A 27,859-nucleotide genomic window follows, 5' to 3' on the forward strand; every position below is an offset into this window, starting at 1 on the left:
GCGTAACGACGCAAGTCCTGTAACGCAGGAGGAACAAATCTTCCCAGTTTATTCTTACTGAAATACAAATAAGCACTGTGAATCTTAGATTTACGTAGTCTAGGCGTATATTTCCATTCTAATAGCAAATAAATAGAAACAAATTGAGAGGGAATAGAATTCGATTGAATTTTGAATGTATGGAGACTGTAGGAGTGTACTATGGATCGTAAATGAACGCCGGAAACCAGAAAATGCAGTTATATTGATTGTTAAACCAGCGGAACGCAGAGATTTTCCTTGCGCAGAGGAGAATTCTGCAACAATATGTAAAATCCTGAAACCGTTCAAAAACGTGGCCATTTTAAGTGTAGAGTACAGTATTGTGATGGTTAAGTCGGGTTTCGTCTGCTTAACGATTTACTGCTAAAGGTTCAAACCGCTATGGTGTAAACTTTAACAGTGGATTACTTAATCTGTATCAGTTAATTAATTTATCTATATCAGTTAATTGCTCTTGCGGAAGGAGAGGGGTGGGGCAACCGCATGCAATACGTAAAACGTGTAGTATCTCTACGTTACTTCTATCTACAAAGAATATATGTGTAAATATAGTACTTATATGTAAGTAAAGTAAATGAGTGGAACTGTAAGTAAGGAAAAGTATGTAACAGTGTAAGTGTATGTAATTGCATTCAATAAAAAAAAATAAATTAAAAAAAAGAAGAATATTCCCCCATGCCTCTTATTAGAAGAATCATTGCCCTTCTTCATTGGATAATTCTAAAAGAGTTTAATTTGTTTATTTTTTACTATGCTATGTAGATTTAACTGTTCTACAATACTAAATTAAGTTTTTGAATCTTCCTATATATAAAATTCATGATAAGAAAATACATTCGGCAAAGGAAATATGGTAATAATCTCCAAGCTGCATAATAACCTGAGTAAACTGACAGGTTAAAACTACCGCACGCATAGCCTTTTTACATCTCAGAGACTTAAAATGTTTTCAAAACTTAAGAACTCTCAAAACGCCACATCGGCAGCTTGGCATATGTTTGATTTGTCAATCAAATAATAAAATATGATAATATTTTGCTGCCTCAAACATTAAGGCAATCAACTGCATTGCCAAAGGTCTTCGGGAGAACCCGGTTATTGTTGTGGGCAGGTTTTCGTTTTTGTAGTGCAAGGTTCGGTTCTTGTCGTTTGAGGTATGGTTCCTGTCGTGTAGGGTTCGGAACTTATCGTGCAAAGTTCGGTTATTACCGTGAAAGAAAACTCCGGTTATTGCCGTGTAGGGTTTGGTTTCTGTCGTGTAGGGTTTGTTTTTTTGTTGTGCAAGATTCAGTTCTTGCCGTGCAGGGTTCGATTTTTGTCCTGTCTTCTCGTTATGTAGGGTTGCATTCTTGTTGTGCGGGGTTCAGTTCTTATCATGTAGGGTAGGATAGTTGTGGTGTAGGGTTCGGTTCTTGTCGTCAAGAGTTCGGTTCTTATCGTGTAGGGTACGATTGTTGTGGTGCAAGGTTCGTTTCTTGTCGTCAAGGGTTCGGTTCTTGTCGTGTAACACTCGGTTCGTTCTCGCATTATCTCGCACACTTGACAAGTGTTTACTGGTTACTCTTCCCACGGGCTAACATCAGTGTCGATCGCTAAGCAGTTGTAAGCAGCATATCGAATCTTCTCCTCTGCTACTTTTGCGCTGAAAGTAAAACAAATAATAGTCAAATACTTTTTCCAAGCAAGAGATGATAAAGCTAGAGGCGGTATCCCTTTTGAGGCCCATAAGCCATAACTAGCTACCTTAAGGGACATGCAATTAAAACCAGCATGCCACACGCAGTGGGGTTAGTCTAGAGCGTTCCTACGTACAATGTGTAGCGATTGTGGATCCTTTTGTTAGTCACTGCGTGTGAACACAAGATAAATATTCAGAAGGCGTTAATCATCTAAAAGTCGCCGATGTCGACTAACTTGGGTAAAGTGAGGGAGGAAGAAGACATGAGCAGGGGTTGATTCGAGAACACAGAGAGAACTGATAACGTCGCTCTGTCTAAATTATATTGAAATGTGGTGATAATCGTGAGTTGGTGGCTTACGGTAAAATATAAATACGCCACTTTATATAACACACCTTGAATATTCTGGTAGAAACAGCGTGCTAGAGCATGTAGCGGCTTCAGGTAATGAATCAGCCTGCACAGAACTGAAAAGGTATCACAGCGACAGTTAAGGCAGTACCAAACGAGAATAACACACTTAAAGACCTGCTAAAAATACTCCAGAATCACATCAAACCTTGTCAAACTTTTCACTCATTTTAAGTCCTAAAAATTACCCGCGAGAAGATCACGCACTCCGCCATCCTGCCCTTTCCCTCACTCAATGTTGGTTCTTTGTTTCTAGAATTGTTTGTAGACAAAAACCTACTGCAAACAACATGCTTGGAGGGGGAGGGGAGGGAGGGGTGTGAAATATGTTCCCTTGGTTAAACCAGTGTAAAATTGGAGTATGACATTGTGGCTCAACAGTTGTGACTGGGATTGTAGATCTTACTCGCTTTCTGGAGCGCGTTTTGTCTCACCTTCTTCCTGGACATATATACAATGGAGCTGGAAGTCGCCTTCGTCCCGTTACGAAACGGAGAAATCGGCTACGATCATCTGCGGAGAAAACATACAAATATGATAAGCCAATCGGTGATCAAGAGCCAACTTCTCTTTATTTTGCTACTAAAAATTTAAGCAGGCAGATTATAAGAATCAGAAAACTGATCATGTGAGGAATAAAAGGCCTTGACTAAACCAAATCCACCGAGTCAAATTACAGACTATACAAAATAGACGAAAATATTAAGGGTAAATTAGGATTTAGTCAGTGTGGTTTAACGGGTTAAACTCGACAGTCTTTGAAGTGAGAAAGGACCGTACTGCACCTGAACTTAAATAAAAAACCTTATAACAAGAATGCTAAAACAACAGGTTAACCAAGTATTTGACGAAATTTATTTATAGTATTATGGTTTACATAACTTCAAAATGAACAATGAAAGCTATACAAGTCTTGATAACAGACATGCACGGTCTTAAGTGAAGAAATGATCCTCGCAGCAGCGTTTGCAATTTAAGCAACATGTGAAGAGGCCTCAGTGCGGGACGAAAGTTTTGCCGACGTAGAGGAAGCATTTTTAAAGGAAAACAAAATAAAACAAAACGTGGGATCAAGAAAGGTTTAGGAAAAGCAGAAAAAAGCAGCAGTGGTTGGTTAAACAAGAAAATAAGTTATTACAAGAAAGCAATCTTACCATTTGTAAAATTCTCCAATGCTTTCCACAAAAATTTGACGCGTCGGTCATTGTCGTTGATATCTTCGTAGTGCACTGTTATAATATCAAGGAAAGAATGCTGATTACTAAACGAAAATCATCTTCACTTGCAGCCCTTATTTGCAAGGTTGTTCACATTGTTGGGGATGGTTGCGCATAACATACGGGCAGGTCGTGCAAAACGCTCAGGGCGGGAGCGCACAACATTTCGTAAAGGTACGTGCAACGATAAAGAAGGTTATGCACGACACGTAGTTAGGTTGCGCGCAACACTCCTGGACCAAAGGGCACTCGTGTGCATTAACACCTCCCCCCAACACCCCCCCCCCCCCCGCCTCTCCAACCACCAAAAGGGTACTGCTGCTCTCCTCGCCCTATTAAGTATTAAATAGTGACACAAAATTGAGAATTGAGAGGAACTTAGTCAGGGATAATGCCGCTTGCAACAATGAGAAGAAATTTTAAGTTCCTTCAACATTTCTAATATTGCTGGTTTGCAGCTGACGTCGCAGCAGCCATACTGGTGGACAAGAACAAAGCGTTTCCCTCCGATGGGAACTTAACTCTTTTATCATGCAAATTGTGCGAAATTTGTTTTGTTTTGTCCACAACATTGCCGCCTTGTCACGTTGTTGCAAATCAAGATACTTACTGCACTTTTTCAATGCCTCCACTGTGAGATCTGGATCGCCACACACTCTCCTCTCCAGTTCCTGCCAAGTAAGGAGGTCGAGAACAGCCTGGGAAAGAACTTTAAGAAGACCTCGCCTCATCGCCTCGATCTGTGTATTAAAGAGAGTCTGAACTAACGAAATTATTCAGAAAGGGGTAGAGTACAGATAGCATATGTTGTTTTCGGAAAATCTTTGTAGAATTAAACGTATCACTCTAAATCCTGCAGCTCAATCGGAAAATGGTGAGAAACAAAACGACGACAGCAAAGACAACAAATAAATAAATAAATAAATCGTCTTTATTTTACGAGGGAAGCACGTAATAGTCTTGCGACTAACAAATCGGCAATCTCGTCCCCAGAGGCCGCGATCCTTCTGGTCTGCGCCAGGGATCGTGACCTCTGGGCTATTCTAAAAAGCCGCTGAAACAATGAAAACACTTCTGATTGGTCGATCTGTAACGCGCCAAAATTTGAACGTGCGTCGGGATGGTTGTACTGGCCCCTGGGGAATTGAAAGTCTGTGCTTTATGCAAATCACAGATTGTGCACGCAATCGTAACATGTGCAGTTTTTGGATGTATTTCTGTTTGGAGACGACATCAACAGTCTCAGAGCAATTCTTTTTCACTTAAATAAGCATGTTTAATGTATAACGATGTTTAACAGTAGAGAATGATCCCAAAACAGCATTAATTATAATTACGTGACACGATCTGAATTTGCATAAAACCGCAGACATGTCTAGTCTCTTGTGAATGAATTAACGGTCGAATGACTTTTTAATTATTCAGTGGAACGTGGAGCGTGCGCAAAAGAGTCTTGCAATCTCCGGCGCACGCGCACAATCACACCGGAACCAGGATTTCCTGGTTCCGGTTTGGATTCGTCCAGAGCCGTTGAGTTTCCCGGCCCGCTGGTCAAGGGAAACGCAGGCTCTGGGGACGAGATTGAACAAATCGGATTCCCGATCGAATTAGAATTTAGAAGTGTTAGTTTTTGTGGAGGGAGGAAAACCGGAGAGCCTGGAGAAAAACCCTCGGAGAAAGGACGAGAACCAACAACAAGCACAAAACACATATGACGCCGGGTCCGGAAATCGAATCCGGGCCACATTGGTGGGAGGCAAGTGCTCTCACCACTGCGTTATCCACTGCGCCATCCCTGCGCAACGTCGCAGAAAAGGGTGTAATTATCTTTCACTTCGATTTATCTCGACCTGTGGAACAATGAGTAGTGTAGGATCTACCAGTTTTTTACATACCTGCATTTTCCCTTCACACATTCGGCAGTTACGCAGCAGTTGAATGTACTCTGTTCTGTCTTCATAATCAACAAATTTGTCAGCTCCGCCAGGAACAAGATTAACTAAGGTGTTGTCACTTAAAACCTGTCAGGGATACAAGACAAGGTGAATACCGCAAATCCTTTAAGAGGGCATTAAGACCCCCTTTTTAGCGCAGAAGACACTTTTGCGACAGCTTGTTTGTGGGCTTCCCTCCACTAACCTACTATTCCACTAAACTTCTAAAGCGTTATGGTGTAAACTCTCATAGTTGATTTATTAATTTATATCAATTAAGTTATTATGTTCTTGTGAAGGGGGTATGGGGTGAGGAGCGCCTGGCTGTGTGTACTAGGTAAAACGTGGAATTTATCTAGGTTACTTTTATGTGAAGAACACAAAGGTATTTATTTGTTTAAGAAAACCCTATTCAAGCCGGTTACAAAAAACCATAAACTTACTGTTGTGTATGTAAGGACTCCTTCAAACTTCATATTAAACGAATCCTTGTCGATTAATTCTAGAGTTTCTAGTAACTTCACCTGGTGGCGTGGAAGGAAATGAAAAATTAAATATTAATAAAAAGCAAAGCTGAGATTTTTCCGAAGTAACGACTACAGTTCTAATTGCATGCAAACGAAATCTACTGCACTATTTTCAAAGTGTGATCAGAGTTCCCCATTGTAACCAGATTTTATATGCTTTCTTGCGACAACGTAGAAAAAGGAGTATAGAGCGGCTTTCACTTGAGTGTCGAAAGAAATTTGCGTTTGCTTTGGTTTTGCGTTCACTACGCTTAGTGATTGGTTTAAAAATTTCGCGCCACTTCCTCGGCCAATCAGGAGTAAAACCAAAACCAATCATGACTCGCTCGCACACGTTTTCCCGCGCTTCGTGCCAACTACATGTATTTGCTTCGAGTTTTGATTGGTTCACTGGATTGTCTGTGTCCTTTGTGATTGGCCAGAGTAATTACTTTGGTTTTGGTTTTACGACACTCAATTAAAAACTGCTCTAAATCCTGTGACAAACTTAATAAATGCTTGATAGAGACTTGAATCTTGTTTAGACTTGACGTTGAAACAAAACATTTAAACAGACATGTATACCAGTACGCACCTGAGCTGCGTCGACCGTCACAAAGTCACGTGACCACGTGACCTTCTCGCCGACCAGCTGCCGCCATACGAAAGACGGAAGTGAAAGAACCTTGAAGGAAAGAAAATAAAATGCAATGGTTATAAATATATTACATTGTCCTGCCATGACGGCGTGACAACTATCGGGGCGCTTCGGAATATCGGAACTTGCTTACCGCGTCATCAATGTTGCGCGAACTGTTGAAGTGTCAAGTGTTGTGTGTGAAGTGTAAATTGTTGAAGTGTGAACTGTTGAAGACTTACATGGTTGGGGGGGTAAGCTTAGAAGTACAATCGATATTCGAGAGAGAAATAATTCGCTTCAGCTTGACTGGTCGACAGTTCAAACGTGGCTTTTGCTACATGCGACGCTTGCCTGCTAGCGCTTATTGTTTCTACACACACGTACATGAGTGGTTGACAATAGGCAATAAAAATTTCGAAAGAAGTTGGAGACGTGTACTTGCAGTTTTAAGGCGTCTCGCGATACGAGTGTCTCGTCTCTTGAGACAAGAATCTCGTCTCGCGAGAGGGGGCTAACTTACTTTTGAGCGGTACTGTAAGTCAACGGAAATTGTTGCATCGATGTTGCATTCGAGGAAACAAGTTTGAAAAATAGCCCAAGCACGCAAGTGTCGTTATGGTGACTGAAGCGGCTGAATCAAGTGATAAGTAAGATTAAACCACAGCTGTTTAGTGCAGCTTGTGCTCTCTGAATGACAGAAAAGTCATAATGTTTGAATTACACAGCACAAACTGAATAGCCACAATGCGGGAAATGGTTGATAAGTATGCTACACAATTTAGCGCAATGTTATAGCTACAGTCGAACCTCCACCAACAGACACCTCCCGTATAAAGCGGACAGCGAGTCATGGTCCTAGCCAATTACAAACAGTTCATTTTTAACCTTCTATAAGCAGACACCTCTCCTAAGTGGGCACTTTCTTAAGCCCCAAGCTTGTCTATTTACGGAGAGTAAAACTGTGCGTAATTTCGGGGTAGACACACAGCGCAATTCACAAATTACATGCACCATTGCATGTAATGCTGCACTCTGCCTCTAAACCCTTAGTTTGACAGCAGCTACATGTGCTTTTTTTTCTTTTAATTAAATAAGTAGGTCTAAAATACAGGCAGCTAAAAGCTGATGTCGACCTACATTAAATTCTAAATAACAATAAATAAATCTAAATCTAAAACCTAACAAAATAAAATATATATATATATTAAAATTTACAATAACGTGAGAAATGGATAAAAATAAAGTAATTTTTTAAAAATTTACTATAATAGAGTTTTAATAAACATAGTTGGCAGTGTCTTTATTTGATCCAGATTGTCCATTAAAAGTAATGTTCCATACCAGATGTTCTCTATTGCTTCTAAGGCAGGCTCCCATTAACATTCCAATCCACTCATATTTGCCGAACTGCTTGCAAGAAGGATTAGGCACATAAGCATCTCTGTTTACATTTGAAGAGTCGTGTAACTGAAACGAGAAAGAGGTTTAACAGTGAGTTTCATGACGGATTCAAGAGTGAGTACCATGCATAAATTTCGTGAAACGTTCTTAGAGTAGTTTCCAGATAACGTAAACAAGTATTACAGCTCTACTATAACTTGGATGTTTAAAATTGGATTCATATGAAAGCTATTGAGCAATTCTTTCATGTTGTACTGTTTATTATGCTGTACAATGTGGTTCTAGCTTTTAAGTCTGTGGATAACACCCTGATGTGCGACCATTCAAATAAAAGCTGTTGAGCAGTACTTTCATGTGATACTGTTTATTATGCTGTACATACTAGTTATGCAACGCTTTCGAGTGGTATACTATGGAATATCCCACGAGTCACTTGTATTTTCTCGGTATACACACGAGCCTTTAGGCAAGTGTGTATACGAAGAAAATACAAGTGACAAGTGGGATATTCCATAGTATACCACGAGAAAGTGTTGTGTAACTATTTTATACCATGCCATAGAAAATACGCTCACTAAATTTCATCGAGAATAAGATCGCAGCGCACGATGGGAAGGTTGGGTTGAATACCGTCGAATATACAACAGCTTTCCTGCATTCTGATTGGCTGTATTTTCTATGGCATGGTATAAAAGGTGGTTCTAACTTTTTCTGTTTTTATCGTTATTTTAATCTAAAGTGTTCTTGAAATACAGAAGGCTTTAAGGAGGCTCGATGTAGTTTTTTTAGCCGAAGGGTGGTTGTTTTGAAAATTAAAATTATCGAGGAAGCCAATCTTCGATTTTTGCCAAAATACACCATAATGATCAAATATGACCAAATTTTAATTTTTTACCCGTCACTTTGTCACAAAGGTTACCATAGCAACCATTGACGTTTTCTTTTGTTCTCAAACAAGCTTGATTTTCTCGAAATCTAGACTGACTCTTGGTATTCATTTTTTTTATATGTTCAAGTATAGTAGATTGACTACCTGTACACAAAATTTTAGGAAAATCTGTAATGAGCGTTATAGAGTAAATCAAGAATGAAGTTTTTTGGTATTTTCTTATAGTTTCCTACAATCGGCAGTCGATATATTTCAACAAATTAAAGCAAAATGTCTTTCACTTTTAGTTAATGGTCTTTGATGGTGTAAGTATTTATATTTCAGTGAGAGTAACTGTGTTCAAATAATACGAAACAATTTTAAAGAGCCTATTTTATAGTAAAACGGTGTTTTCCTGAAAATTTCATTCTTGATTTACTTGAAAACGCTCTTACAGATTTTTCTAAAATTTCGTCAACAGTTAGTCAATCTACTAAACTTTAACATATCAAAAAATAAACAACAAGAGTCAATCTAGATTTCGAGAAAATCAAGCTTGTTTGAGAACAAAAGAAATCGCCAATCGTTGCTATGGTAACCTTTGTGACAAAGTGACGGGTAAAAAATTAAAAGTTGGTCTTTTTTTATCATTATGGTGTATTTTGGCAAAAATCAAACATTGGCTTCCTAGATAATTTTAATTTTCAAAACAACCACCCTTCCGCTAAAAAAACTACATCGAGCCTCCTTAAGTTCAAGGCAGAACAGTACCTGATTTGGGCTGCGAATAAAGAAAGGAACAGGTATGGGAGCATCAACTGAACTTGGACAAAGTTCCTCAGCCATGTCTGCTAGCGAGTCCCGAAAACCACCGCCTGAAAGGCAACAGTAGTGAACGTTGGTACACAGCTGTAGTACCTTGGTTGCAATAAAGGAAATGCTGGCTGATTAATTCAATGAGTCATACATTCTACAGTAACACACTGACTACTAACCTTGATCAATGATTCCTTCAGACAGAAATTTACATTCCCACCACTGGTCATATCTGGCTGACCATCTACAAGTGGAAGCAAGGGCATTAAACCACAATGAAAAAATAAAAATTAAATGGTTTTCTTGCCGGCTGAGCTTGCGAAAGAGGCAAGAAATGAAGTTCTCTCACACTGAACGGGGAACCCTGGGTCCTAGTCAGGATATCAGTTTTCATGCTCGGTCATGTGATTCAGTTTTTTGTTCTTGCCTTCGGTGCAACAGCTTTTTTCCCCACTCCCCCCCCCCCCCCCCCCACCCCCTTCCCAGTCTGATAAGTTTAACGGGGCGTTATAGGATCGGCATAGTTTTTTGTCATACATTTTATACATGTATTTTCTGAATGAGCCAGTAGGTATATATCCAATCTCTGTTAGCTTTGGTTATGTTGTCAATAAAATGCTGTTGCATTGTTGTGTGGCAGACAAAAATGCATTTCAGTGTGAGAGAATGAATTTCTATTAACTGTTTTTAATGCAGTAGTCAATTCTTTATCTTAATCCTATAGTCTGGTCACTACAGCTACCAGGGGAAAGAGGAGAAAGGAAGAGTCATATCACTTGTAGACATTGATAAGTGCCATGTCGTCTCTGTCTGGACAGAAACTCAATAGTGAGGCTTTTTAGCTGTTGTACTTAAAACTGACTGTTATTCAGCCACGTACATGTGATCTACCTGTACTTAGTAGGATGCTTTTCATTCTCTTCTAAGTGACTTTTTTTACAAGACATAGAGTCGTTTTCAATTGAGTGTCGAAAGTAATTCCTTTCTCCCACATAAACGGTGTCCTTTCTATTTTGCGTGACATTAATTGGTTAAAAAATCTTGCGCCACTTTCTCATCCAATCAGCAACCAATCATGACTCGCTCTCACAAATTTTCCTGCGCTTCGTGCCAGCTTCATGTATAAATTTGCTTCAAGTTTTAATTGGTTCACTGGATTGTCTGTGTCCCCTGTGATTGGTCAGAGTAATAACTCTGGTTTTGGTTTTACAACACTTATTTGGAAACCGCTCTTATTATCTACAGTCATAATTAACTACTATTGTTATAACTACACGTACTGTACACTATGAATTATCATTTTTTATTAATAATAAATGAAACGTTCTGGCCCTACCTATAATCCAGCTTCACTCCACACTTTTCTTGTTTTAGTCCTTCATACAACTGACAAAAAAATAGCAACATGTTATTCATTCAATAATTTCTACAGCATACATGTAACTAACATAAGCACAATACATGTAATTGGTAGCTCTCCTTCAAGTCTGGCAAATCTGCTAGACTAGCCTCACTCCAATAAAACTTTCACTGGGTGATAAGGCATAAATTTTTTGATGTGAAAATGAGTTATGAGAGCCCATCCACTCATGTGTCTTCCTTGTCCTTGTCATTGTCATCAATCCTTAAAGGAGAAGTTCACTCCAGAATGGCCAATTATTTTCTTTACGCCAATAAAAAGTTTACACAAAGATATGTTATTCACCAAAATTTCAGCCTCCAACGTTCGCTATAACCCTGCGAAATCTTTCCCAAAACTCGACAACTGAACGCCGCCATCTTGGAGCTGGTAATGTATGCGTGACGTCAAAGAGCTCAGCCTGAAGTTTGACCGGGAAATTTTAATAGTCGAAACTCCTTGTTTTTTGTATTTCTTGGAGCTCTGTTTGAGCAAAATAGAGCTGCGCAAAGAGGCATTTTGTCAAACAAAAGCCACTTTGAAGAAACAAGGAGTTTAGAGTATTTAAATTTTCACACAAAACTTCAGGCTGAGCTCTTTGACGTCACGCATACATTACCAGCTCCAAGATGGCGGCGTCCAGTTGTCGAGTTTTGGATAAGATTTCATAGGGTTATAGCGCACATTGGGGGCTAAAATTTTGGTGAATAACATATCTTTGTATAAACTTTTTATTGGCGTAAAGAAAATAAATCCATGGCCATTCTGGAGTGAACTTCTCCTTTAAGATACCAGGGGTACAAAATGTACATTAGGCATCAACAAGGTCTGCCCTATTCCTTTTGGTCCTCTTCAAGCTGGAGAAATGGCCATAAGTTAAATTCTGTCAAGCTGTAGTCTACCTCCAGGTGCACTTGCAACAACCCTGTTTTCCTTCACCCTCTGACATCCAACTGAGCCCTACTGATTGTACATGTACAGTATAGAACACTACTGGGCGCACTAAAATTTCTCCCAATTTGAAAATGCAAAAGAGATAAACTGACCTGGTTAAGGATAGATTGTTTGGCATCTGGATCCTGTGTTGGATCAGCCCTGTGTTCAGCTGCTGACCGTCGATTGATGAACAACTTTGGCATGTGTGGTGGTGCCCTGCAGAATATAATTATGATTAATATTCTGATGTTTAACATCACTATTATTATTGTTGTACAGTAATGTTACAAATCCAACAGCTGTGCTTTCACTAAGACTTGAAGTAGGTGGCTGCCCATGTATGGGTGCCCCAGGGGGGGTACTTGCAGTATACATGACGGGGAGGTCCGACATATTTTTTTCGGTTGAAAATTTACACCCTCTGTATTTTTTTGGGTCAAGAGATCTGTCATATATTTTTTTAGGTCTTAAAGTTTGTTTTATTGAATAAATCAGTATAGAGGTGCTAGGTCTTGAACTTTTTGGGGTAGAAAATTTTGATGTCAGGTATTTTTTCGGGTGTAAAATTTCAGGCTCATGTATTTTTTTTGGGTTCGCAATATGAAGCTCCGTCGGACCTGGTATCCCCCCTGGGATGGGTGCTCCATGAATTTTGGTTGGTGATTCATGACAAAATACCTTCTGAAGCTGAAAGCAGAAGTGAAAGCAAAAGTGTAGAGGGAAGGTGAGGAAAGGAGGGTACTGTTTTTTTATATCAGCTTTTTTTATTAAGTTTATGTCAACATAAATTGGCTACAAAATTTCTTCCATAGAAATTAGCTTACCGTATTTATTCGGCTATAAGCCGAGCGATTTTTTCACCAAATCTTTCAGAAAACTGGTCAAAACTAAACCAAATTGGGGGTTCGGCTTATAGCCGAGTATTTCCGCTGAAAAAAAATTCCATGGTACTAGAAAAGAGTTGAACTTGAATAAATTATTCATCTATAAGCCAAGCGATCATCGATAAAGAAAATTAACAAGCATTTGTAATTAATTCTTGTTCATTACCTTTTATTTAAGTGGCGGCTCCTAAAAAGCCATTTGGTTTAGTGAAGAAAAGTTAAGAATGAAGTTTTTATTCGTCTTTCCTTCGCTATCTACCTAGCAGGCTGGAACTGCGGTCGTCCATCGGCTCGCTCTGGAATATTATTTTGTCGGCGTACGTGATCGTCTTTTGAACGGTCGAGATCAATCAAAATCTCGCATGTATTAAACAATTTCCTCGCAATCTCTTCCACAAGTAAATTTCTGCCTGAGACTATTTCTTTTCCTTCAGCTTTTCAAAAGTTTTATGCAGAATCACCGCTAACGTGACACTTCAAGAGAAGAAAGAAAGAATCGATTGTTTTGACTTGCTTTGGCGACGTCAGAAACTGACCAATAAGAAGCTGCTGTTCCCACGCGCTTGGCAAACATTGTAACACGATCTATCAGAAAGCGGCCGGCTGGATGTAATATTTTTGTTCAAAACTACAAACTTTTAATACCACGACTTCTCTGCTAAAAGAAACCACTTCAGAAGAGTTTGATTGGATTCAGAATACTCGACAAATACCGGCAACAGCACGGCATTTTGTGTTGACAACATCTAAAGCTCATCAGCTTGATCTGCTCGCTGGCGACTTGCGAAATATTTTGCAACGAACTGAACAGTATTCATCCAGTATTCCCTGGCGATTTTGCAGTTGTTTTGAACGGTCTCTACCTCAGCAACAACTTTCATCGGAAGGTTTATGCATCAGTCAATTGAAACCCCGGCCCCCCGACCCCCGGGACTTACCGGGGAATTTAACATTTACCAAGTGTTAAAACCCGGCTTTTTACCCCGCCATAGGGGCCAAGACGTCTGTTAAAAGCCCCGCGTAGCGGGGAAATACGAACCAAATAAGAAACCAACTCAAGAGAGACTTTCAGCAAAAACCAGGCAAAAATCTTGATTTCTTTGGTTGCGGAAGTTGAAAAATCTATTTCTTTCATTTATTGTTCTTCATATATAGTTAAAAGATAGGAAAGAAACCTGTTTCCACAAATAGCCTTTTACTTTGAGAAAAATATTTATAAGAAATTCGTTTTTCGTAGTCAGTCACAAGTTTGCCAAATTTCAAACCCGTAATTAGCTATTATGAACACACCTGTCGGAAGAACGTATTTCAGCTTTTATCAACAGTTAACTTCAGCCGGTAGCAAAGAAACAAGCTTTGTGCGACAGACTTTAATAATTTTATTGAGAAGATTGCACTGCCTAAACAGCCTAAAAAAGCCTTCTCTGTCTCATAAACTCTCCTGTACCTAACAGGTTTTTTGAGACGAAGATGCTCCGAGTCTGATCTTTCAAGAAAACTTGTTCCAATTCAGTGGAAAAGATAATCTTCAAACCCATCCAACAGCCATGGCACAAAAATCGTCGTAGCTTCTGCTAACATCTTCATGGCCAAAATAGAAAACGATATGTTCAGAAAAAGTAGCAATAAACCTATCCTTTGGAAATGATTCATTGACGACGTCTTTTTAATGTGGGACATAAGAAGAGACAAAATAGAAAAGTTATTTTCAGTTTCAAAAGGCAAACAACTTTCACCCTACGATATAATTCACGACTGAAATCTCACAAACAGAAACTACTTTCTTCAAGACGATAGTGTACAAAGGTGGCAGATTCCATAAGAAGGAACGAACATTTTGAGGAAAAAATACAGTCCTTGATGTTAAACCCCAGCCGTCGTCCCCGCTTCAGGTGATCGTGTGCTGTTAAATCACCGCTCCACGGCCCCGGTCTACCGACATTTTGTTAAATCCACCGGCCACCGGGGCCAACGCGCCCTTAAAAGTGCGTTAAATCCCGGCTTTGGACACGTTAAATCCCCGCTAAGTCCCGGGGGTTGGGGGGCCGGGGTTTCAATTGACTGATGCATTAGTTGTTTGAAAACTAGTAGCTTTTGGTATGATGATCGATAACCACTTAATTCTTCAGAAGAATGCGTGATTGTTTGACATTGGATTCTAAACTCAGGTGAATTTTTTGTCACGCGTATGTACGGTTCTAAATAAATTCATCTTTTATTTATATTAGTAATTTCTTTTGTTGTTTTTTCAATTGCATACATGTAGTTGAAGGAAAAACTGGGTCTCGGCTTATAGCCGAGTGTTTTGGGTTTATTTTTTGTCAGACTCGAACTGGTTCTGAAAACCGAAAGTTTAGGGTCTCGGCTTAATTAGCCGGGGTCGGCTTATAGCCGAATAAATACGGTAGCTTGCTTACATTGGAAATGCTTCAGAAGCACTTTAGAAACCCTTTGGAAACCCTTTGAAAACCTAGTGAAGAAATTATTCTACATGACACGAGCGTGGGACAAAGAAAAAAATCTGAGTCCCCGAAGGGAATCGAACCCATGGCCTCCCAGAAATACCGGTTGGGCGCTCTAACCAACTGAGCTACGCGAGACTCGCTGTGAGCTAGGCCATTTACTAGGTTGATATAAAGTGACACGCGTCCTGCATACTGCTAGGATCAGCAATGTCGAAATCATCAAATTTGTAGTAAATAATAAAGATGGTAGATTTCAAGCTTGGTGATAAATAGTGAAGAAATTATTCTACATTACACGAGCGTGGGACAAAGAAAAAAATCTGAGTCCCCGACGGGAATCGAACCCATGGCCTCCCAGAAATACCGGTTGGGCGCTCTAACCAACTGAGCTACGTGAGACTCGCTGTGAACTAGGCCATTTACTAGGTTGATAAGTGACACGCGTCCTGCATACTGCTAGGATCAGCAATGTCGAAATCATCAAATTTGTAGTAAATAATAAAGATGGTAGATTTCAAGCTTGGTGATAAATAGTGAAGAAATTATTCTACATGACACGAGCGTGGGACAAAGAAAAAATCTGAGTCCCCGACGGGAATCGAACCCATGGCCTCCTAGAAATACCGGTTGGGCGCTCTAACCAACTGAGCTATGTGAGACTCGCTGTGAGCTAGGCCATTTACTAGGTTGATAAGTGACACGCGTCCTGTTTGAACCTGTTTGAAACCCTTTGGAAACCCTTTGAAACCTGTTTGAAACCCTTTGGAAACACTTTGAAACCCTTTGAAAACCTTTTAAAAACCCTTTTAAATCCGTTTCACTAATTTACGATGTGTGATAAGACATGTTTTCGTGTGGAGGGTCACACATTTTGTCAGACTTTTAATGGTGGAAAGATTGCAATGTCTTACCCTGACTGTGATTCTCTGATGACTTTCTCGATCAGCATGGTTCTGTGTTTTGACAAGGGCAGAAGTTGGCGAATGGCCTAAACCAAAACCAACAAAACAAACTTGTAAATGAGGCTTATACACAGAGAGGGAAATGGGATGGATTAAAACTTATAAACTGTCTTAATTACCTCTAAGTCTTTAAACGATCCAGCAGAGTAATTCCAAGAAGGGAGAAGATAATGCAACACACTGTCTAGAAGCTCAGTGAACCTGAAAGTAAGTACATGTTACACTGTAATTTTAAGCACTTATTTTAACTTAAGTACTTTTGAAACATGCACAATGAGATAAGGACTCTTTTTTACCTTAGCAAAGCTTGTGCTCGTCTGTACAATAAAGCAGGATCTACAGCATCTAATTTTGGGAATCTGCAGGTATCATAAAAGTATTAGTAACTATGTGTAGCAGTGCACATGTAACTGTATTCTCTGACCATTTTAGTAACGGGTCAGCTGTAGTAATTAGATTTTTGTACATGTTTTGTACATGTGTTTGTTTGTTTGTTTTTGTAAGTTTACATTGTATTTAAAGCTTTAATAATAACTATTAACTTCATATTATTTTCATACCTTCTAGGAAAGTACATGTACATGTATAATTGTAAGTCTTATTGTCAATATCTTATGCATGCTCTGACAACAAGGACAACAAGGTTTCCCTTTTACTTTAAAAGAGATGCATTTAGAAAAAGCTACACAATAGAGTATTGTAATATACTCTATTGTCAGGAGATTGAGTCTCATAAACTTAGTTACCAGTATCTGTGCTCCAACTACTAATTAAAACTCTCCTTTTTGTGCTAGTTCTGTAAGTTTGCATGGTAATACATCAGCAAGCACATTATTGCCATCTGTTTGTTAGACAACATGTTAATATTAATAATAATTTATTTATTGTTAAGAGAGACTTGATTATGTACCTGATGAGTTCTTTTGAGGTAAACAAATCTTGGTTTAGTCCTGGCTCTTTTTCACTCTCTGATATTAACTTGATACCGTGGATGCGAGTATCTATGCCCTCATCTGTCAAATGGCAATAAATTAAGATGCATTGCCACTCAGCATTCAGAAAATGAAGCTTTTAAGTCCACTGTACACAAAAAAGTACAGTAGACCCCATGGTAACTCAAACTCAGCTAACTTGAACACCCTGCTTACTTAAATTAACTTCCATTTCCCTTAGATTTGACCCCACTTTTCAGTCATTTTTACTCGGTTAACTCGAACTCAGATAACTCGAAAACCCTGCTAACTCAAATGAAATTTTGTTTCCCTTGAAAAAATTTGGGTCAAATTTACCCTGATAACTCGAATTCCGGTTCTTGCAACTCGCCATGGTTGCCCATTGATTAGAGCAATGAACAGATACATGTAACGTACATGTATTTGACAGCCATTTTCCACTCTTATCATAAGAATTTATGATCGTGTTAGAGTTTCTGATGAGATACATGTAAGTTTAATTTACACTGTACTGTATACTGAAGTGCTAAAAAATCAACTTAAACTATCAGTTACATGTATTAACTTGGCAAATTAAATATTCAATCGACCCTGATATCTCAACAACCTGCTAACTCAAACTGTTTTTCATTTCCCTCTAGAGTTCGAGTTACCAGGGTTCTACCAAACATCACAGCATCATATTTTCAAGATGGACACTTCTCTGTGTTCTTCTCGTCTCAAGCTTTGCTACATTTATATATTACTGCAGTTTCTCTTTAGGAGCTCTAGTCACACTTGCCAGTTTCTGCCTTCTAATGATAGCCCCATAAAAGAATTAATGACTGGTATATTAATTTTAAAAATATACTACTGTATATCCACATGTACCTTTGCACTCTTTGATTCTAATTTGAATAATGCTATAATATTGAGATAAGTTCTTTGCAATAGACACATCTCCTGTGTAACTCCTACATAAACAAACCAGAAGCCTCTATGTTAGTATCAAAGGACACTTCACAGTTAAGTCACAAAATTATTATTTTGTCGCCTGAATTTGATAACTAGAGAGATTAATATATTATAATAACTTCACATTTGTTTTTTCCGCACATGGCAAAAAATCCAACTCTTTCCATTTCCAGTTTGCTGCATATACTTCAATGTTCACGAGTAGCTTTGTGTTTGGTGTGAATAAGCAAATTAATATGTGTTTTTTGCAAATATTCACATCTCAGCAGAGATATATTTCAAGTTATTTTTTGTAAAAATGTTTGCTTGCAGAAAGCCTGGGGCGATGCCAAGTTTGGACCCAGTTGACTTCGGTTGTCTACTAAAGTTCCGTTGCCATCTTGTCACAAATCCCAATCTATTTTTCTGATGGCTTTACTCAAAAGAAAGAGTAACAGAATCAGCAGCTTTCTGACGTTTGCCGTTTACAGTTAGAACATGTAGCTTAATCTCTCTAATAAAAAACTTAATACTGCATGACACCTTGAAATAGATAATAAAAGTCAGGGTTTTTATGGCACTACAATGTATGTTAGATTATATTGTCAGTTAAAACACTGCTCACTGTCTGACATTTTGGCACTACTACCTTATTCAGGGTTCAGGTTAGTTTTTTGAACCCCCAAAGAAGGAAGTAACGCCAAAATGTCAGTGTTTAGGGTTCGTACTCTTTTGAGCACTTAAAGTGTCTATCCAGCCTACAGGTTTTTTGTGGTTTTCGTATCTCTATAATGCATAAACAAGTTTTCTAAAAGAAATTTTTGGATTCCGCCACTTTTTCGCTGCAAAATCGAGCTTTAAAGTTCCCGTTTCGGCCACGCCCAAAGAAGTTGACCGGGAGTCAAGACCAGAAAGAGTCTGGGTTCCAGACCGGCTGTGACGTCAGATCAGGAACCGCGAAATCTTGCCGCCATTTGAAGTCAGCATTTCTTCTGTAATAGCGAGGAGATACTGACGGTAGAAATATACCAGATAGATGCGTCGTTGCGGTATGCTTGAATACTCCAAACGAAGAAAAGGGTATTGCGCTGCATTTTGGGGTGACATGAGAACAGAAGCAAAGGCTCGAAGGAAAAAGTAGATGGACTTCGTCAAGTTAAAACGTGCAAAGTGGAATCCGAGTGCTTCGTCTGCCGTCTGTGCTTGCTACTTCGCTCCCAGGGATATTACAAGAAGACATTCCTTTGAAAATCTTCAATGTCAACGGTCGCTGATCTAAGATGATATTGGCATTGTTTCTGTGCTAAGATTTCACCGGAATACTTAACTTTGTCCAGTCGAAGTCGTCATCGGATATTCATTACTCATTATTCATTTGATTGAGTGTCTGTTCTCGAACGACAAGATACGCGTCTCGCTAGACGCCTAAAAAACTACAAGTAAACGTCGCCAACTTCCCAAGAGATTTTTATTGCCTATTGTCAACCATCGTGTAGAAATAATAAGCGAGCAAGCGTCGCCAAGCAAAGATAACATGTAGCTGAAGCGACGTTCGATTTGTCAACCAGTCAAGGTAAAGCGAATTATTTCTCCCTCGAATATCGCTTGAATTTCTATTTCTGTTTCTTGTAAGTCTTGTTCATAAAGTCTTATTAAAATGTGATCTTTATAATCGAAGTCACTGCGCTCGTTTTTTTTAGGGTTTCAACTCCCATACATGTAAAGTTATAATTTTATCGATCGGTTTCTGCAAGCGCTATTGTTTGTTTAAAGTGCGTACAATGAAAAGTTTATCAAAGCTTTCACAGCCTAAAGTAAGCATTGTCACAATGAAAAGAAAAGTTTTTCTAAGTTATAAAAGTTAAAAAATCGATAGGTTATGACTGTTTGTTAATCGTTTTTGAGACAATCAGTCGCATTTATCATAAGCGCGTGTTGTCGGCATTTCTAAACGCGTGAAAATCGCTTGTATTTTTATTAGGCTGTAACAAGACGGACTAAAGTAGCTCGTATTTTAATAAGCTGTTATAAGAAGGACTTAAAAAAGTAATAAACATGTTTATTAATATCAATCTTTTGCGTATCAACTAAGGGCACATTTATTTGCAACATACGCAAATCTACCGACGCGACAAGTTTCGATTCAAAACAAACAAGCATACCACTTTCAAGTCAATGCGTTGTGTGAGTGTCAAGGGCAATTTTCGGGAATAATAGTGCTTACAGTCTATTCGTTATAGAGTTTTCATTTCGGTTTCACATGAATGCAGATCGATTTCCATCCGTCGTTGTAGGTTTCGCGACGCGTCAAGTTTCCATTCAAAGCTTTCTGGAGTGAATTTGCGTACAAAATGCAAATTTAACACGCGGAGTAAGTGTGTGGAAAAAGTATCTATTCGAATCTATATACCGGTATGTGTCTAATTCCAAGACTCTGTTAAGCTGGTTTTGTAATTTTCGTTCCCTCTCTTCAATAAGTTGCTTCTCTCGATTATATTCTTCTATCCATGCATCGTCCGCTAGAGGTTCTTGAGAGTAAGCGCGTTCTTCTTTGTTACTCTTATCTTCTACTGCAGTGCAAGCGAACGATTCGAGTTCTCCGGACTCGATCTCTTCGTTCGAATCAGATGAACTGCTAGTCACGTCTTCTTCAGATAAGAAATCGCTGTCTTGTGAGTATTCCATCCAAACTCGAAGAATTCTTGGGAAAAACAAACCTTATGTTGTGGCTGTCAAGCAAATAAACAAATGCAAACGCTTCGAGCGGTTCCTGATATGACGTCACTCATCACCAATCCTCGATCACGCGGTCAACTTCTTTGGGCGTGGCCGAAGCAAGAACTTCAAAGCTCGATTTTGCAGCGAAAAAGTGGCGGAATCCAAAAATTTCTTTTAGAATACTTGTTTATGCATTAAAGAGATACGAAAACCACAAAAAACCTGTAGGCTGGATAGACACTTTAAAATTCCATGACTTTCCACAACCTATTCTCTGCTCTTTAAAGTTTTCCATGACCTAAATTTGACCATTTTCTTGGAAATTTTCAAAAATTATCTCCATTTGGGGTACGTTTTTACCTTTTCCTTCACAAAAAATAACCTGCCTAATTTATTTTGTACAATCAATCAACCCTCCAAGTTAAGACCATTTTAGTCGCCATGGCGACTAAAATTTTGGAGCTGGCGACTAAATTGGAATTGAAGTTGCCAGCCTGGTGACTACAATTGAGAAGAAGGATTGAAAGCGTGAGCTTAATTTGGCGACTAAAAGTTTTCACTGGCGACCAAACTTGAGCAGTTGGTCGCCAAATGGCCACTAAGGAAAAAAATAAACTTGGAGGGTTGTCAATACCATTTTCCATGACTTTCCAGGCCTGGAAAATGAAATTCTAAAATTCCATGACTTTCCAGGTTTTCCATGACCTGTACGAACTCTGGTGTTTTATCTGACAATAATAAAAATAGCACCATAAAAAGGCCAATTTCCTTTATATATAAATTATTAAAAAAGGCTGAATTTGAGACCAGTAGCAATTGAAGGGTTACAATAAAAGTGCCAGATAAAACAAGAATCTACAGTAAAGTTACGCAATACAATCTACTCTAAAGTTACGCAGTACAATCTACTCTAAAGTTACGCAGTACAATGTATGAGAATTTAACAGGAGACTTACGCGTCAATAAAGACTTCACTGATTTCCTTAAGACTGTCTGAGTCTCCACCCATGACAACAATGTGATGAGGCATGTAGTTATCATCTTTGGCATCAACAGTCACAAAAAGTTGCCTAAAAATGAAGTACAATGGACAGTTGTGTGATCAGATAGTCTACAAGTGTACAAGCCTTTGGGGGGGGGGACAGTGTACATGTAGTACAAGGCCTGCCGAAACAAATGTACATGTAATTAACCAAGTTGATATTCTGTGTTAAATAAATCAGCCATTGGCTATGCTTAACCAATAGATCATTCCCAGTCTCAGAATTAGACTGGGACAAGTTTGCAATGGAAATTAATACTAAACAGAACTTTCAAAACTGGTAATAAAGCAAGACAAGTGTCATTGTTGTTGGAAACTATTGTGGAGAAAGCTTAATGAAAAAAAAAAAAAAAAACAGCATTGCATTTGTATTTTGAAAAGATTCCCAGGCATATTAAGCTTCCATTGCAAGCTATGTCAAGCTGAATCTGAGAATACATGTATCAAAAGGCTCCATTGGACCATTTGCTCTTGTTTCAGTAAGCTCAAAGTTTCACCCCCTGTCCAACTATCAGCTGATAGAAAACTGACACAAAATCACAACCTTATACAGTCAACTCTTGCCTTGTGGACACCTTGACGCTACTATGGACAGGAGTTGAAACCCCAGTGAATAAGAATTACTGATAATAATTCCCACTATTAGGGACTTTCTCTATTACTGACTACTGGGAGGCGCGGTGGCCTAATGGTTAGCGCCCTCGACTCCGAGTCCAACGGCCCGGGTTCGAGGCCTGGCCGGGGCGCTGCGTTGTGTTCTTGGGCAAGACACTTTACTCTCACAGTGCCTCTCTCCACCCAGGTGTATAAATGGGTAACGGCGAATTTACTGCTGGGGGGTAACCCTGCGATGGACTAGCATCCCATCCAGGGGGGAGTAGCAATACTCCTAGTCGCTTAATGCTACGGAAACTGGGATAAGCTCTGGCTGTATGGGCCTCATGGCTCGGAGACAGACTTTACTCTTTTTACTACTTAATCTATTCCTGCACCAAATTGTGGCAGGGCTGAAAATTAACTTCAGTGCTTGGTCGCCACTCAGGCCAGTATCCCTGAATTCTTAGTGGCCCAGGCCAAAATAAAGTGGCCCTCATATTTCCTCTACTAACACAAAAATTTTTTAAACCATTTTTACTTGAATAAACGCCCCATGGCTTTCTAAAAACTCGATCATAAACCGAACGGATTTGAATTTTGCACTTTCAAATAACCTTTTACTACTATAATATTGATAAACTAAGAGTTGAGGAAATAAAGGAAAGAAAAGAAAAGAACTCCAAGGAAAGAACATTTTATTTTCTTGGTATTGTTAATCTTTTTTGTACTTCTCAAATCGTAGTCGCCCTTTGGGCAACCATACCTCAACTTTAAATGGCCCTGGACACTTTTTAATCGCCACTGGCAACCGTGCGACCGCCAAGTTTTAACCCTGTTGTGGTCCCAAATGTGTTTGTTATTAAAGTGGGAGTTGACTGTAATAATTTTTATTATCATTTCCCCTTCAACGATCTTCCTTTTCAAATACTGTATGTTAATATAAATTTTGTATTTTGAATAAAGTATTATTATTGTTATTCCTTACCTAATGACAGTGCCTGATCTCATGGACAGTTTAATCCAATGTCTGCCTTGGCTGCCGTCAGTTTCCCAATAAGTGTCTGGATCACCGTCTGTCAGTGCATCTTTAGATTCCTCTTCCTTGGAATTGCAAAAACAATTGAGATCCAGTTCCATCTATCTACCTCATCTACATTATACAGCTGTACTTCACTACAGCTAGCATCTAGTAGATAGGTGGTTTCAAACTGTTGTACAGTGACTTTGGAAAATTAATGTGGGAGCAAGTCTCAAGTCCATGGGTGTCAGTAAAAAATTGTCAGAACCAGGGCTGGACAAAAAGTCCTTTCAGGTCATCCAGGTCAAGTAGATTTTCCTGCTGAGCAAGAAACATTTTGTGCCCACTTGCTTTGCCATGTGCAGGCAAGGCCCAGGCAAGTCGTCTGCCAACTACTTATAAACGAGTAAATGCAACTGGCCAGGCAAGCAAAATTTGACATTCTGAGGGCCTGATTACATGAACTGGGCTGGTTTGGTTAGCCGGGCTGGCTTGGTTTTGCCAATAATTTGGCCAGTAATCCAAGGTTCTGGTATCACGTTGCTAGGATGAAAATCTTCCATGTAATCATGTTCAACTGGCCAGCCTTGTTAACCGCTTTTGAGCATGCTGCCGACTACAAAAGTCAATATTCTTCTTTCTAAATTAAAAAAAAAATATAATTATAATGTAGAGGCAAAACAGCTCATTAGCTGCCTAAGTGCAAAGCTGTGCTCTTAGAATAATTGTAGGGTGCTCGAAGGTTCTTCTGTAAGAAATCTGGGGTGCCCATGCAGCTCTTAGAAGCTTTCACGAAAAGTTTTAGAAAGTTTTACAAGTCGCCCGAAGGCAAAAGTAAGACGCCTGCTCTGCTAGAGCACAGCCCTGAAGTGTAGAAACAAACAACAAATTGCCATAAAAAGGTCATCAACATGATCCAACTCATTGTTTAATCGTTCATGCTAAATCAAGTCCATCCCAGGCAGGCTCAGCTCATTTGATACAGGGCTGGAAGTCATCTGGGCAAACTGAGCCAGCCCGGCTCATGAAATCAGGGCCTGATTGTCTGAAGGGCAAGCCAAAATTCAGGTATTTTTTCAAGCTCTGAGAACAAAAACATGAAACAGCAACACTTTGAAGAGTCCAAGTGTTAACTGTAACAAATTAAGCAACTTACAGAAGAAACCTGTACTGACTCCACATATCTGCTGATATTTCCAAGAGAAGCTTCTTGTTTGTTGACATGATCAGCCATAAACTTTGCCAGCTCTTCATCTGCCTCTAGACTCCATTTTGGAGGGGGAGAACTCAGCTGTCGCACAGCGTCTTTGTCTGCATACCTTTCTATGGAGGGTGGGTCAGAAATCCTGAGAGCGTAACACACCTCTACAGCCTCTTGCCAACTGTGTGTGTGACAAAAAGACTGCTATTATTACTGCATCTAGTAGTATACTGTTTCCCAGTTTTTTTACAGTTAAGACCGGTTTTTTACACCTACACTCTAGGTTTAATTTTATGATCTATCTTTGAAACATTTTTATCTTTATAATGTTTAAATTTTAGCTAGCAGTCAAGTGTTTTTAATATTGAGCCTTTGGTTTGGGAGACTGAGAGACTTCTTCCACGTTTTCTTACAGTAATTCAGCTTTATAGATCTGATGTGGTCCAATTTTGCCCTTGGTACAATTTGGTATTTCCCTTTGTTCTGGTCTATGCATGTTAATATATAATAATAATGAATATACAAAGGAAGATACAAGATTGTACCCAGGGTTAAATTGAACCACAACATATGCAGACTTTACCTACATGTATACTTTAAACAAAAAAAAAAAAAAAATAGAATAAAAAATAATAAAAACATGCCTTCATGTCATATCTTTTTATGCCAATTTTTTCACAAGTTGTGTACTATACCTTTTAATGGATTTATGTGCCTTGGATGATGAGCTAGACTCCACAGGTTTGAGGTAAGGGGTGCCAACGCCATGCTTAGCGTCATATGGTATGGCAAGCACCCATCCTTCTTTCACTTGTTTGCCAGAACAATACTTCTGCAAGGTTTTCTGAAAACGAAAAATCACACTTAAGCATCGGCAGTCTCGAAATTGATAACCTTACTATGGTAACTTCATCACACTTTTTTTTTCTCTTTTTGTTTGTTGTATATCGTTCTAGTTTTACTTGTGCTGTACTTGTAACATTTTATTTTATTTGAATAAATTTATTAAAAAAAAAAAAAAAAAAAAAAAACTTCATCACACTCTTTTCATTTCTGGCACCGTTTTGCACTGCCATCTATTTAACATGTATTTTTGACAAGGTCATGTGACCATGGCATGCAAATCAATGTGATTACAGTCTGGCTTACATAGTCATGTCAACCTGTCTGGGTTAAGTTTTGTTGGGTGTTTGCCTTCCCAAATACTGAGGACTTCTTGTATTTGTTGTGGTTTAATTTTATCTTTGGTTTAAAATTTTTCAAACCAGTTTGATTTTTATTTCCCTTTGTCTTAGATTATGATAATGAATATGAGACAATGAAACAATATTCCCTCCCCCCCCCCCCTTACAGATGGAGAAAAACATGCACAAGAAGTTTTAAATACTCAATTAGCCAAGTCCCATATCAGCCTGGTGTCCGTCCCCCCCCCTCCCATTTTGGGGAAGCAAGTGAGAGTGCATATTTTGTTCATTGTACAAACATTGATCTTATTAAGCAATGACGTAAGTCAGTTGCCTTATGCCATGAGGTGGTCTGTGGGACACGTCGATCTGTACTGCATTCTGTTGCGCTCAACCGATGAATAGAACCGAATGGGACTAAAAAACTAGCTACAGGAAGTTACGCGAACAGAAATCAAGTTAACAAGAAATTGCCATGAAAAATACGAAGCAAAATACTCCTAAAAAGTAAGAAAGGACTAAAACAAAGTAAAAATGAAAGAGACAATTTATGTATTTGATAAGTCCTACTGAATTCAGTACAGATGATCACACCTCTACATTTTTTAATACAATGGCCCCATGTGTCAGTCTGTGTAAACAATTAGGCGACAGCTCTTGACCTTCGCATGTCGCGTGCAAGAAGTACATACATGTATTGTATATCAGATGTCACGCTACAAGATAATGCAACTTTTTGCTGAGCAATCATTCAACACAGAAGTTGTCAGCTACTTTCATTAAGTATACGTTAATTTTTTGACAAATTTCCTGAAAATTATTTTAGACCCCCTTACCCTTGGGAAACGTCATCGCCTCTGCATGCTTTGCATGCCGTTTATTCTTTATTCTCTTCACCTGACTGGTTGGAAAAGTACTGATATTGTTGGGAGAAATTAGATATTGAACATTTTGGGGAATTGAATGGTTTAGCAGTGTCTCAGTCAAGCTCAGGCTTTGTTGTTTCGGGATTTTTTTTAAAAGGGAAATAAAATAAAACTAGCTATTTTCTATACTGAACTACTGTACCTGACAAAGCTTAATCCACGAGCCATTATTGTTGAAAAATTCCTCTCCGGATGCAAACAACTGGAGGTTGGAAACAGATGGCAATTCTCCAACGCTCTGCGCGTCATTTTGAGGTTTTTTCCGTATAGGCATGGCCGGCGAATTCTTGCATTCTTCCCTCAAATACTCCACTTCGGCCGGAACAAAACATAATGGCAAAGGTAGACTTTTTCCTTGTTCTATGCGATTTATGCTCTCTAGAAGACATCTTATCCGGCCCAGGCGTCTTCTTGCTGGTTCATTCTTCATTGTTTGACAATTTGAGATCAATTTTGGAGATTAAACTAACCCCTTCATGCTTGCATTTTGTTTGGGATTTCCGACAAGATGGCGAAGGAACTTATTAGGTAACCAAGCCAAGTAGACAACCGAAGTCAACTGGGTCCAAACTTTGCGTCGCCCCAGGCTTTCCGCAAGCAAACCTGAGACGTGAACTTTTTTACTGAAAACACATAATTATTTGAACAAATCAAAGAAATTTAGCCCCAAAAATTGTGTTCATTTGCATTCGGGTTAAACAACAGGGACTTGACAGAGACCGAAAACAGTGCAAGAGAGGAATTTGGCATCAGACACTCAACAGCTGGGTACGGATTTGGACTTGGCAGCGCAAGCTACGTGACGGGTAACCCTATGCATGGGTATCTCATAGGAAAAGAGGCTTCTTAAGAATTGGGAGCCATAGAGCTATTGACTAAGCTTTGTTGATTTCAGTTTACTTAGGCCGTCCGCTTTGCGAAGGTCGTTGGGAAATTGGAAACTTTGTTACGAATTCGAAGTTGCCAATTACGTTGCGAGTTAGCGAATCAAATTGCGAACTTCAATCAAAAATTCCCAACTTCCGCCCAAATGAACTTAGCAATTTTGTTAGTAGAGGAGAAAAAATTCATGTCACCTACATTTTGACGTTCTCAGTCAATCAGTGCATTTTTGTGCATGACAATTC

At 39.1% G+C, this 27,859-nt stretch overlaps 1 protein-coding gene across 1 annotated transcript; it reads right to left on the reverse strand.

Annotated features, from left to right (window-relative positions):
- LOC144639158 (E3 ubiquitin-protein ligase HECTD3-like) lies at window positions 1–27,264 on the reverse strand. The gene is made up of 23 exons (XM_078498413.1): window positions 26,875–27,264; window positions 25,318–25,466; window positions 24,578–24,803; window positions 23,389–23,504; window positions 21,721–21,834; window positions 17,984–18,066; window positions 17,071–17,173; window positions 16,457–16,519; window positions 16,280–16,361; window positions 16,110–16,186; window positions 11,960–12,065; window positions 10,851–10,900; window positions 9,694–9,758; window positions 9,470–9,573; window positions 7,771–7,896; window positions 6,385–6,474; window positions 5,727–5,807; window positions 5,245–5,370; window positions 3,960–4,089; window positions 3,287–3,361; window positions 2,567–2,645; window positions 2,117–2,188; window positions 1–1,684 (listed from the first exon to the last, which is right to left on the reverse strand). The coding sequence occupies exons 1-23, from the start codon at window positions 27,160–27,162 to the stop codon at window positions 1,600–1,602; spliced, it is 2,490 nt and encodes an 829-aa protein (XP_078354539.1). The 5' UTR covers window positions 27,163–27,264; the 3' UTR covers window positions 1–1,599.
- Window positions 27,265–27,859: the final 595 nt, after the last annotated feature.

Source organism: Oculina patagonica, chromosome 14 (assembly GCF_052425735.1).
Source record: "Oculina patagonica isolate OP01 chromosome 14, crgOcupat, whole genome shotgun sequence".
Lineage (NCBI taxonomy): Eukaryota > Metazoa > Cnidaria > Anthozoa > Scleractinia > Oculinidae > Oculina > Oculina patagonica.